General features: G+C 39.1%; 1 protein-coding gene across 2 annotated transcripts; it reads right to left on the bottom strand.

Annotated features, from left to right (window-relative positions):
- Positions 1 to 249: 249 nt before the first annotated feature.
- Positions 250 to 9,207, bottom strand: LOC131237856 (2-phytyl-1,4-beta-naphthoquinone methyltransferase, chloroplastic). Of its 2 annotated transcripts, XM_058235877.1 has the most exons (9): positions 9,059 to 9,207; positions 7,168 to 7,232; positions 6,669 to 6,759; positions 4,946 to 5,008; positions 3,552 to 3,640; positions 2,219 to 2,352; positions 2,058 to 2,119; positions 1,114 to 1,213; positions 250 to 510 (listed from the first exon to the last, which is right to left on the bottom strand). In XM_058235877.1, exons 1-9 carry the CDS (start codon positions 9,167 to 9,169, stop codon positions 410 to 412), a joined length of 816 nt encoding a protein of 271 aa, XP_058091860.1. In that variant the 5' UTR covers positions 9,170 to 9,207; the 3' UTR covers positions 250 to 409. The 2 variants fall into 2 exon arrangements, with proteins under 2 accessions (XP_058091860.1, XP_058091861.1); XM_058235878.1 differs by lacking the exon at positions 4,946 to 5,008 and having other exon boundaries at positions 253 to 510.
- Positions 9,208 to 12,227: the final 3,020 nt, after the last annotated feature.

The following is a 12,227-nucleotide window of genomic DNA, read 5'->3' as shown; positions in this document are numbered from 1 at the left end:
CCCCCACCCATCTCTCAGCCAGACCAACGAATCTCTTTCTTCAAATCCCTTGAAGACGAGAGAGGAGCCTGACCAAATTGTCCACCACAGAGTAAAAAAGGTTCCACTATAAGGTGGGGTCAGATGTCGTCGGAGAAACATTGAGCTATGGAGATGTCCACGGAGGGGGAGAGATTGGTGAGACTAGGAAATTCCAATCAGGGAGGAAAACAATCTTCTAGGAACCCTCTCGCCGTCATGTGCAAAAATGTCATCTGGCAAACAACGCAGTCCAGCCAAACAGTCTAATCCTACTATTTAAAATAAGATTAGAAGGAAAAGATTGCAAAATAGAATTAAATTGGAGTTTTTTTTTTTAATGGGATGTCCAAAAACTACCAAATGTACCAACATTTCTTCAATTTGTTCACTATCTAGTGGCAACTAAGTTCCCCATGAGGCCCCCACCAATCTCATAGTGCCTGGCTTTTGAAAATCCCAATTCATTGGCAAGCTTTTCCAACTCCTTCCCTGCATCAATTCAAAAGAAAATAACCAAAAAAAAAACCCCTTGAGTATATAATCTAGAAGCATATACCTTCTACTATTGATTTGTGATCCACTCAAATTATGAAAAGATCCCTGTTCATGGAGAGATTAATTCAACAAATGGTGACTTCACCAAAATACTCAAAATCTTTGGAATGACCATCAGTTTTGAAATGAATGTGATTTGGGTGGTTTTAGATATGGAAAAAACATTAAGGATGTGCTTGGATGCACTATGTGATTGAATTGTAATAACCAGTTCAATAGAGAGGAAATGGGTTAAATTTTAGAAACTTCCCTCAATATTTATATTGTAGAAGTAGCCCTTAAATTTGCTGTGGAAAAAAAATGGCCGAAGGTCCAATCTCATTGGCTGTTATCAGATGGTTAACACATCTGATCAGTCCAGTTCTCAAACTGTTCATCCACAATGTGGCATCTGAATTGGGTCCAATTTGAAAATCTTGTCCTCCAAGGCTAATTGTAATTTAGCCATCTCACTTCGTTCAACTAATTATTGCAATTCAATCCGCTTATGCATCCAAACACAGCCTAATTATAGGCTTATGTGAGAAAAGATTGCACCTGTTAAGAAATTGTCGATTGAGCTTTTCAAGTATGTGTACTCCTCCGCAAGGCCATAGTTACTTGCCACTGGAACGACGACATTGTTAATCATCCATTCCTAGCAAAAACGGAAACAAAACAGAACTCAGAATCAACACCTACACTTACCACAAAAAAAAATAAAATAATAATAAATAATAATAATAACAATAATAATAATAATAATAATAATAACAATAATAATAAAAAATAAATAAATAAATAAATAAATCAACTCGACAAACAAAATTAGAAATATATAATTACAAGGTAGATTCAGTAATACACAAATATGAATATGCATCATGCAAGGGAGTACCATGCTTTGGTAAGGGAACATGCAATCATATGCAGTCAATGGGCAATAATGTTTTAGAGGAATTATATGATCTTGGACTGAGGATACTGACAGCACACTCCAGTTTTCAGCAAGTGGGCGATGTGGTTCAGCAATCCAGACCATTGGTCTAAAGATCGAGGTATTCAAAAACGGTTATTTAACAGCCATGATGTAATAGCAAGAGTGGGACTGATTGTGCGATACAGGGCATAACACCTGATCTGGGCAATGTGGTTCAGCAATCCTGACCATTGGTCTAAAGATCAAGGCATTCAAAAATTTCAGCAAGTGGGCAATGTGGTTCAGCAATCCAGACCATTGGTCTAAAGATCAAGGTATTAAAAAACAGTTATTTAACATCCATGATGTAATAGCAAGAGTGGGACTACCCACGATGGAACAATCTTAACCCTTCAATCGATGCAAATGGATGGTTAGGTAGAAATAGACCAACAGCTCATATTCAACAGAAAAATTGCCAAAGATTGGCAGGCTACAATCTACGAATCAGGGGTATACCCTATCCATATTGGGCCCATTAAACGATATCATGGTTATCCATGACCCCATTGGCGGCAAGTACCTGAATGAAGACAACAGATGAGTTTGTGCTCTTGTTAAAATCCAAAATTGATACCCTTGAGCCTGCAAAGATCACCAAGCATGAGAACTACTAATACTTCATCGTCCACAGTCTGTTAATAAAAACATAAAACTGAAAAGAAAAAAGAGAAGAAAGCAAACCTGGTTTTAGAACCCGAAAAACCTCCTTCATAGCAGCATGCTTATCCACTAAATTACGTAAACCATAACCGACAGTGATCGCATCAAAGTAACTGTCTGGAAATGGTAGATCAAGCGCATCGCCTTCAATCCACCTACAAGAATGAAAAATACAGTTATGGTTTTCCTACTGTTGTGGTTATGCGAAGTTAAGTTTACCAAACTAAATCCAGTTAAAAGGGGTTGGCAGGCAATGTATCTAGAATATCATAAAGCACGAGTTTTCGTAAATCCATATGGCAGTGATGGTTACCCCAACTTCTTGTGAAATTAATATACACTAGTCAATTTGGAAGTAGAATTCTAATTAGATCGGTGATGGCTTCAGTTCAGTGCATAGAAAGTAATTGAAACTTCTTTTTTGATGGATAACTAAGAATTCTATTCAATGAAGAAAAAAAAAAAGCAAAGAGAAGGACGTAAGGTCCTGAAAAATAATGAAGCTCAATGACTACCAACTCTCGCAATTCTTCGTACAAAGTAAAAGGGATTGATTATGACAAGATCACATTCCTAATCTTGTCGGAGATTCTAGGCATTCTTCTTCTTCTTCTTCTTCTTCTTCTTTTGTTATCCAAGAGTATTTTCTTTGAACATTCATAAGTGCCAGCAAAACGAGCGGGGAAACAGCCGAAGACCTTCTGAAGGCACTCTCACTTCCGCTTCAATCGTTTATCACCTAAATGGGGCCAAGGGAATACCTGCACATGTTCCTTTGGCAATCTCTATTGATGCCACCACATTCCACAGACAAAAGATCAGCAGAAAAGAAGCCGTCAATCAGAGATGCAACCCCACCAAACATGCTCTGGAAGAATGCCCCACTGCCCATTTTTTCCAAGGTGATCTCGAGTTCCATACAAACAAGAGGCCCAAATAATAATGGAACTATTGATCATAGCAAAGAGAATGACAGAAGATATCTCCGCATTGTCAAATGTGCCTATTTCTCTCGTTCCAAAGGCCCCACAACTTGAAGATTTCCCTCAGCATCGAGACTTATCAACCGGATGTTGTTTGGTTTCAATGTCAAGTCGATTCACAAGAAGCCTCTAACATCTAACTAGGCCTATAAGCCTGGTTGAAGTAGGAGACTACATAATGATTATGTGAGAAACAGTACACCTTATGATCCTTATATCATGTAAAATTCTAAAATACCCAAATTTTCTCTACAAATATCATGAACAAAATGACTCCTTTAAAAAGACCATCCACCTGTTTATGTACTTATGAGAGAGCATGTGGTTTCAAATTTATGAAGTTTTAATCTGTTAGCATTATCAAGGCTCACGCAATGTTCTTGTAGCAAGGCTTCCAGAATGAGTCTTGTCGAGCTGAAGCAATGGACAACTGTTCCCTTGAGAAATCAAGACCAGTCACCTGCAAATTATGACAAAACATGAGACTCTAACTGAAACTCTATGATCTTGACTCTACAAAAGGAAATATTTATGAAACAATAGGATTTGGGAACAGGATCTCACGTTATCCCCCATAAGTAATTACCTTGTCCACAGTGTAAGAAATCAAGTTGGTGTTGCATATGAGGATTAGATAGTTTAAAGGGGTGATTAGTTAAGGTTGGTTGATTAGTGGATTGGGATTTCTATTAATTGACTTTTCCATTTTAGACACTATTAGAGTATTATCAATGGGTTTTGCAGGGTGGAGAATTTGGCAAGGTTACTGCATCGCGGGTTGCTTCGGTACGTGTCACGGAACCGGGTGCACGGTATGCCGTGGGTCGCTCTAATACATGACCATCATCACCATCATCTAAGCCTTATACCAATTAATTGGAGTTGGCTCCATGAATCCTGTTCCGTTGCTACGTGGATGAAAGTTATGGCATAAGTTTAACTCCAGCTGCCAAACTGATGCAACCCTCCTTTATCATGGCCGGGGACCAGCAATGAGAGCACAAAACTCCCACAGGCGCAATGTAATAGACTATTACATATGTTGATTACAGTCAACCGCTACCTAATAGTCTATTACATAGATTGATTCCGATCAACGAGTTGTTGCCCTAATACGTACACTGGCTATAAAGAGTATAGTTCTGTATATGAATTTGAATTTGTAATTTATATATGACATACTGAATATACTATTATAGGTCACGCATGCATAATATTATATATATGCATGCTGTTGCATAAACCAAAGTATAAATCTATATGTTTTGAATAGAGATCAAGATTACAAGTGAATCTACAAGTATAGAACAATAATTTCGGATTGGTAAAAAAAAAAAAGCAATCCAGATCGCAAATGACCCATAATCCGGATTGCGGGACACACAATGGAAACCTTGGGGGGTTGGTAATTTAGGTAGCTTTGGAATGTGGTCATTGAAAAATATATTCTCTTTAGTTCTGTAAAAAGGGTGCCCCTACAAAGTCATGTGCTTATTTCAGTAAATCTTTCTTTCTATTTTCCAGTCCTAATTCTAGTTTATTTGCACACTCGTGAATTATTTATTTCTTCATATAGAAAATGTCTTTGGTAGCCATTCATGATATACACTCCTTAGTTGCATGGACCCAAGCATGATATACTTCAATTTCCAGCATGAAAAGAAAACCATCTCAGGCGAACTTTCCAAGAAGCGCTCTACCCTCTCTACGGGATCATTGTCAAACCATTCAAGCAGGACAATTGACAATCATCCCTCCCCCTTACCATCTTGATCCTCGAGAATACAATGGAAAGTAGTCTGTCGCAACCAGGATGAATATGCGGTTCCTGAAAAGGAGAGGATTGATTTACTTGATCACATCCAAGAACTTTCACGATATCAGCAGAGCAGACCACAAATTAGTTGGGTACATCAACAGAAACAAGATTCCATCAACACCCTATGCATCTAGATCAGCCTGGTCAGTTTTAGGGTTTCACTAGAACGCTAGTCAGGCCATTTAAAAAAAAAAAAAATCTCTTACGGAAGGTGGGAGCACACAACCTGTAATTTTATTAATGGGGAACAAAAAAAAGGGCACAAATGGGAACATAAACCTTAAACCAAAAACAAAAATGCCAGAAATAAAGAAAAATAGATAACGACAGAGAATAAGACTATCGAACACGGAGCACTAGAAGGCCATCTAGTCACACTTAGACAGACGAACCAACCAAAGTTCCCTCTTGGAAAACACTTGGAGGCTCATAAAAAGTGCATGGTATATGCTAAAATTGCGGTGAGAAGTATAACCTCAAACACCATTGCAAGTTTCACAGCTTTAAAATTTAAAAAAATAAAAAAATAAAAAATAAAAAAATAAAAAAATAAAAAAATAAAAAATCAAAATGGTAGGTGTTCAATTTCTATTGTTTCCTGTGGTGTAATTCACTTGAGCTTTAAATATACTTTAATTTTGGAGTTATGTCCTAAAATGATATGGAAAAGCGGATGGAAGGAATGGATAAAACATGCAGGTTTCACAGCTTTGCTTGCTTGTTAAAGGCAAATGCTCCCATGGATCATCATCGTCATTATCTAAGCCTTATCCCAAGTAATTGGGGTCAGCTACATGAATCCTTTTCGGCCATTCCACTCTATCAACGGCCATAACTTCAGTTAGACCATAAAAATAAAAATAAAAATGATAAAACTCAAACAATATCCTTAGTGGGGATTTGCTATCATGTATTAGGAGGGCAATGAATGCCTTATAGGCTCATTATCTAAAATTCAGCATCAAGAGCATTTCTAGTCATCAAAAGGGGAAATGCTGCGTAGGTTTGGCCTTTTGAAGCTCATAACTTCTGCACTGGAACATTGTCACCTAGGCAGTTATCTCATTGTGAAGGTTTCACTGAGTACTAAATATCATTTGATCAGAGATCCCCATAAAAAATACAAAGGTCAGATAGAAGCTATGGTCCAGGTTTTGATGCATGTGTATAGACGGGGAGGATCTCTAATCAGACGGGTTTTTGCCATGTAGGTCATCCCTGGTGGGAACCACTGGATGAATGGTTTGGATCACCATATATTGCATATGATCGGAAAGCCTCCCTAGAAAAAACTCTCAAAATAAATATAAGAGAAAATACAAAACGAGCATAACGCTTATGTACGATGCATGTAATAGGTCCCTACATGATCATGCGAAAAGAGATGAAGGAAAGTGGATATGGGCCCCACCATGGCAAGAAACACCATTTGTACTAATGTCCCGACAGGCTTTTGCCATTGACTGTGGAGCATTGCTCGCACTGTTTCTATGATTCTATCTGTTCACTTAAACATCACTGATTGGGAAAATGTACTCTTGAGCGTGTGTTTTCACCATGTGGCCCATAAAGAAGGGACCACTGGATGGACGGTCTAGATGATCGTCCATTTGGCCCACATCACAGTGTAAAACAGCTCAATAAAAAAAATAAAAAAGAACTTACACACCTTCCCTTCAAATCCAACCTTCTGTGACAAGAGGAATGCCAAATCCCCACTCCCACAGCACAAGTCAAGAACCCAATCTCCCTTTCTCGCTCTGCCAAAATTATAAAAATAAAAAATAAAATAAATGTATATAAAACCCACACATGGAACTCATGTTCGTCAATCCAGAGTGTCCAAACTAGGCCAGCCTAACTGTCTGATTGCTGGCCATCAAATTGACATTTTAAAATGAAATAATCCATGGTCCAAAATTCATCAGACACAATTAGATGGTTAGGATCATCTGATCAGTTTGATTTATGGGCTATGATCCATTCACAATGGGACCCACAATTTGAATGGCCGGGATTGACGTATGTGCATGCCATGTGTACGGTGGACAAACTGAACTGTTTCAAATGTGCTGACATTGAAACAATATTAGTAAAAGTCCTCCTATCATCATATATGCTTGTTTTACTACTGCTATGGAGGATTCATTTTGGTTACTGAGTATTACGCGCTCCAAGAGATGGCCATCCGTTTCCATATCCGATGCTGACCCAAACTCAACAAATCATTCAGCTGCAAAAATAACAATAATTAAAAATAATCACATGAATTAAAGACTGAGATATATACAATGCTAAGTTGGATAGTTTCTACTTCAGTTTGTAAAAGTGGGACCCATGATCCATTGATCTGAACGGTTGACACTAGGATGGGGAAGTCCTAATCCTCAAATTGGTGGACAGGATATAGACAGTTAAGAAAGAAAATACAGAAGTGGGCCACTTGAATTAACGAATGGGGTATATCAATCTATGATCTAGTCTTAAAAAAAATAAAAATAAAGAATGGGGTATGTACAATGCTCAACCTGATAGCTTCTACTTCAGTTTGTACAAGTGGTGCCCATGATCCAGTGATCCAAACTAATGATCCTATGGGGCCCCCTCTGGATTGCTTATTCACCAAAAATATCCCAGACAAGTAAGTCCTAACCCTTAAATTGGTGGACCAAATATGGACAGTTAAGAAAGAAAATACAGCAATGGTCCACACAAATTAAAGAGTGAGGTATATCCATCTATGATCTACTCTTAAAAAGATAATAATAATAATAATAATAATAACAATAATAAAGAATGGGGTATATACAATGCTCAGCTTGATAGCTTCTACTTCAGTTTGTACAAGTGGGACCTGTGATCCAGTGATCGAAACCATTGATCATATGGGCCCCCTCTGGATGGCCTACTCACCAAAAAATATCCGAGATGAGAAAGTCCTAACCCTTAAATTTGTGGGCCGAATATAGGCATTTAAGAAAGAAAACACAGCAATGGTCCACATGAATTAAAGAGTGAGGTATATACCACTATGATCTAGTCCTAAAAAAATAAAAATAAAATAAATGTTGGGGTAGATTCAATGCTCAGCCTGATAATTTCTACTTCAGTTTGTACACGTGGGGCCCATGATCCAGTGATCCAAACCATTGATTCTATGGGGGCCCCTCTGGATGTCCCATTCACCAAAAAATATCCCAGATGAGAAAATCCTAACCCTTAAATTGGTGGACAGAATGTATACAGTAGTTAAGAAAAAAATAACACCAATCGTCCACATTCAACAAAAAACAAGACGAAGATTACATTCATGGCTAAGATTGTCCATCAGGGTGGCCATTCATGCATGGGTCCCACTGTATCAACAGTTCAGATCACCGTACAATTAACGCCATCTCTCACCATCTAAAGGTGTTTGGCGGGAATCTAGCAGCAGTCGGGAAATCGAATTTCCAAAAAGCCCATTTTGAAATGTGCGTTGAGACTCCCACCCACCATTTATGGATGGGGAGGGACCGTGGGCGCACCGACACTCGGTGAACCCAGGGCGGAACACAATCTCTTCCTTGAAAAGAAAAGAGTCGAGTTCGTTTTGCCTATGTCGCGACAGGACTCAGGATCTGGTGTCTGTCACAGCCCGCTGGGGCCCACATTGAGTGGTCCAATTATCGGAACCGTCCATCTTGTGCACTCCATGCTATACGGTCGACCGTAAGAAACTTACTCTGAACCGATGATCGTGACCGTCACTATCTGTAGATGTATCCACAACTCTAAAAAGAAAATTTTCAATGGTTCGTATTCAATTCGAAAGATCAAAGGTTAAGATCATCGTTGAAACGTCAATTTGGCCAGTAGCCTATCTACGGTAGTAGCAAGAATATGGATGGTCCAGATCAACGAAACATCTCAGAATGTGGGTCCCAGTGGGTGGCGACACTGGATCCTGAGTCGCGATAAAGCGAAAACGAACTCGTCATCGGAAATTCTAACATGCGCCAGTGGAGTAATGCTACAGTTTTCAAATACAAAAACGGAGAAATGGAGTGCGGGGCGTACATTATCGTATACAGGAGCGATGCGGCTAAAGAGCGCCTGGCGTTCGTTAGAGCTCCGAGCGAGTGGACGGCTGCTAGAAAACGCGGGGAGAGAAAGCGAGAGAGAAGCCATCGGGATAAAAATAAGGGCTGTTGATGGTATCCGGTTCTTAGAAAAGGAGGTTTTCGGGTCGGGGTCGGGTTTAGTGGTCCGGAGGACCATTGAATTAGGTGGTCTCTCCCTATCCTGCTGAAAACGGTGGGCCCCACGGAGATGGCTTTTAAGCCAAGTATCTCCCTGGTGAAGAAATCCTAACCCTTCAATCCGTGTCCAAGAATGATGGTCGGGTGAAAGGGCCAGCAGGATAGGATTGTCAATGAGCTGAGTTAGCGCGGGCTTCGGGCTTGGGCTCGGGTTTGGGCCTTAGGACTAGGCCCACGCCCTAAAATGCAAACCCGTTTATTAAACGGGCTGGGCTCGGGTTTGGTCTGTTAATGGGGTGGTTGACCCAAAGCAAGTTGCACCCTATTAGATTAATTATGAAATGCTCACATTCAACCAATTGCATGATAATTTAATATCCATCCAGTGGATAACTTCCAACCCGTCATATATGTGAGAAATCCACCCCATCCAATAGGTTGGCCCCACCGTGAAGATCTCCTTGTGCAAAAATAATCTCCATTGATTAATCCAGTGGGCCACACCATAGAAGAAGATGTATAGACGCTAATAAATAACAAAATACAAATGTGGTCTACCTGATAAATGGATGTGGCTGAATTTTACATAAGGCGATCATCATAGTGGGAAAAATTATTGGTTAGGTTGGATTTCACAAGCACTTAATAGGATGGAAGTTATCCAAAGGGTGGATGGTAACTTATCATCCAACCGGTTGGAGGTGAGCAGTCCATGTGTTGTATATTTAATAAGGAAGGTCCCGGGTCCAATTAGTTGAACCATGATTTAGAATCACCTTGTGCAAAAAATCAGCCCTATCCGCTCATCACATGGACTGCACCATTTTAAAAAAACAATTTCTGACCATTGATAAATAACAAAATACAAGTGTGGTCCACTCGATGAGCGGATGTGGCTAATCATTGCGAAAGGTGATTCTCATGGTGTGTGTAAAAACTATTGGATGAGTCGGATACCAAGCATGCTTATGCAAGATTGAAACTTGGAGGCTATTTGCCTGATGGACAGAAACTTATGGTCCAGCTAGTTGTACTTGAGACCTTTATTTGGTGCTAATAAAATTAACTAGACCCGATTAAAAAAATATATCATTGGATATACCCTGCCCCGATTAAGTCCAAGACCAGACCCAATTTTGAACCGGGTCCATGGGCCATGAAAAATGAAAACAGTTTCCTCCCTTGATTTACATTTCTCTTTGCTATGGCCCACCAGAATTTTAGATCAAGGTGAAAATTTATCACACGAGGTTTCATGGGATTCCGCATCACATGGACCGTTCAAATTAGACACCCATGACACGTGTGCAAAGGTGCGCTTGCACACGTGCGAGCGTAGGTGAGCATGACTCATATATATATATATATATATATATAGAGAGAGAGAGAGAGAGAGAGAGAGAGAGAGAGAGAGAGAGAGAGAGAGAGAGAGAGAGAGATAGAGAGAGAGAGAGCATTGTGTCATCTACAAACATACCCCACACTTTCTATTATACAAATTGGAATTATTTTATACTCTGGTGGAGTGTAGTAGTTGATACACAGGCGCAATAAATTATACACATGTGTCACACATAAACTCAAATAAAACAACTAAAGTTGGCTTGGAGTTGATTTGGTTCAGACCCAGATTTTGAACTGGTGGGGCCAGGCTTGTTGGCCCTACTTAATTTAAAATATTGATTTTGCTTTGCTTAAGCTTAGTTCATTAGTAACTTAGTTTAAAACTTGGTGACTCAGGCCCACTCATCCAACTTAATCATTGAGACAAATCTCATTGAGATTTTCAAAATCTTGAGATATTTTCATAAAATATTCATCTTCAAAAATATTATATAATGATATTTTCAATATCTTGATTATTTTGAATTTATCATGATTTAATCACGAAATTATCATGTGATGTGTGTATGAGAACCTTACCATGCATGTAGTTGCATTTGGACTTATCATCATTCACATCACCTATCTCAACCGTCCATTAGATCTAAGCGAAACCACAATAATCAAATGGTCCTAAACATTTGTGAGGGAACCTACCTTTAATTAACAATCTTACCCATCAATTTCTACAACCCACTAATTGGATGGTTTGGATCATTTAATCTGTTGGACGTAGGCCAGTGGGGCCCACTGGTGAGCAATCACTAGTGGGTGGGTCCCACCTGTTTAGGCTTTCTCCAGCCTTTTCCATTCGGTTGAGATTTCAAATTCAACTTTGAATTTGAAATATGATAAGATATAGGGATTTGACGGGATAATATGGTTTCATCGATCTCTCCCTCCTTTCCTATAAAAAGGGATGCGCTCTATCTCGCATGGAATCATACAATAAACTGAGAGTATATAAAGAGATACAGTGTGCACTATAGTCTGTTCATTTTAGCTTGTTCTTGGGACGATCTGATCCATAGATCGCAATTCGGGGCCACTTATACCGTAGGATCAGAGGTGTGAATAGATCCATCTGCTCCAGTAGTAGATAGGCGAGCCATTGGATCGTCAATCTTCTGCTTTGTAAAGGTTCCAAAACTCGTGTAGACCATCAGATCTTGAGGGCTCACCTTCCACACTTCCCTACACAATTAGTATAATTTTTTCAAGGCCAAATATGAAGAATGGATTGGATGATCAAATGCAAACAAGTCCAAATGCAACCATGGGTTCATTTATAATAAATACTTTTTGATATTTTATTTTCAGCGAAATTCACCCAATAACAATACAAGAAAACCATCAAAATCGAAAGATCTCTTAAGAAACTCTCGTATCTAGAAATTTCCAAGATGACTCATCTGGGTCAAAGATATTAGTTGGTAATCGACTGGACTCGACTCCACTTAGATGAGTGGGAAATCTATGATCACTAAGCATTGATCGAGAAACATACTTTAGACAAGCCATCATTACATAATCATGTTTTTTGAACATATCTAATATTTAGTAAGTGGACATTTTCTTGCTATAGTTAAGACTGTTGGTTCTTT

Source organism: Magnolia sinica, chromosome 2 (assembly GCF_029962835.1).
Source record: "Magnolia sinica isolate HGM2019 chromosome 2, MsV1, whole genome shotgun sequence".
NCBI classification, from domain to species: Eukaryota; Viridiplantae; Streptophyta; class Magnoliopsida; order Magnoliales; family Magnoliaceae; genus Magnolia; species Magnolia sinica.
This window is presented reverse-complemented; position numbering and strand designations above follow the sequence as displayed.

Excerpts from the sequence above, each read along its gene's own strand:
- LOC131237856 (XM_058235877.1), bottom strand. The coding sequence starts at position 9,169 with ATGGCTTCTCTCTCGCTTTCTCTCCCCGCGTTTTCTAGCAGCCGTCCA. Across the intron at positions 3,641-4,945 it reads TATTCTCGAGGATCAAGATG|GTGACTGGTCTTGATTTCTC; the intron begins GTAAGGGGGAGG and ends CATAATTTGCAG. Across the intron at positions 1,214-2,057 it reads CATCTGTTGTCTTCATTCAG|GAATGGATGATTAACAATGT; the intron begins GTACTTGCCGCC and ends CGTTTTTGCTAG.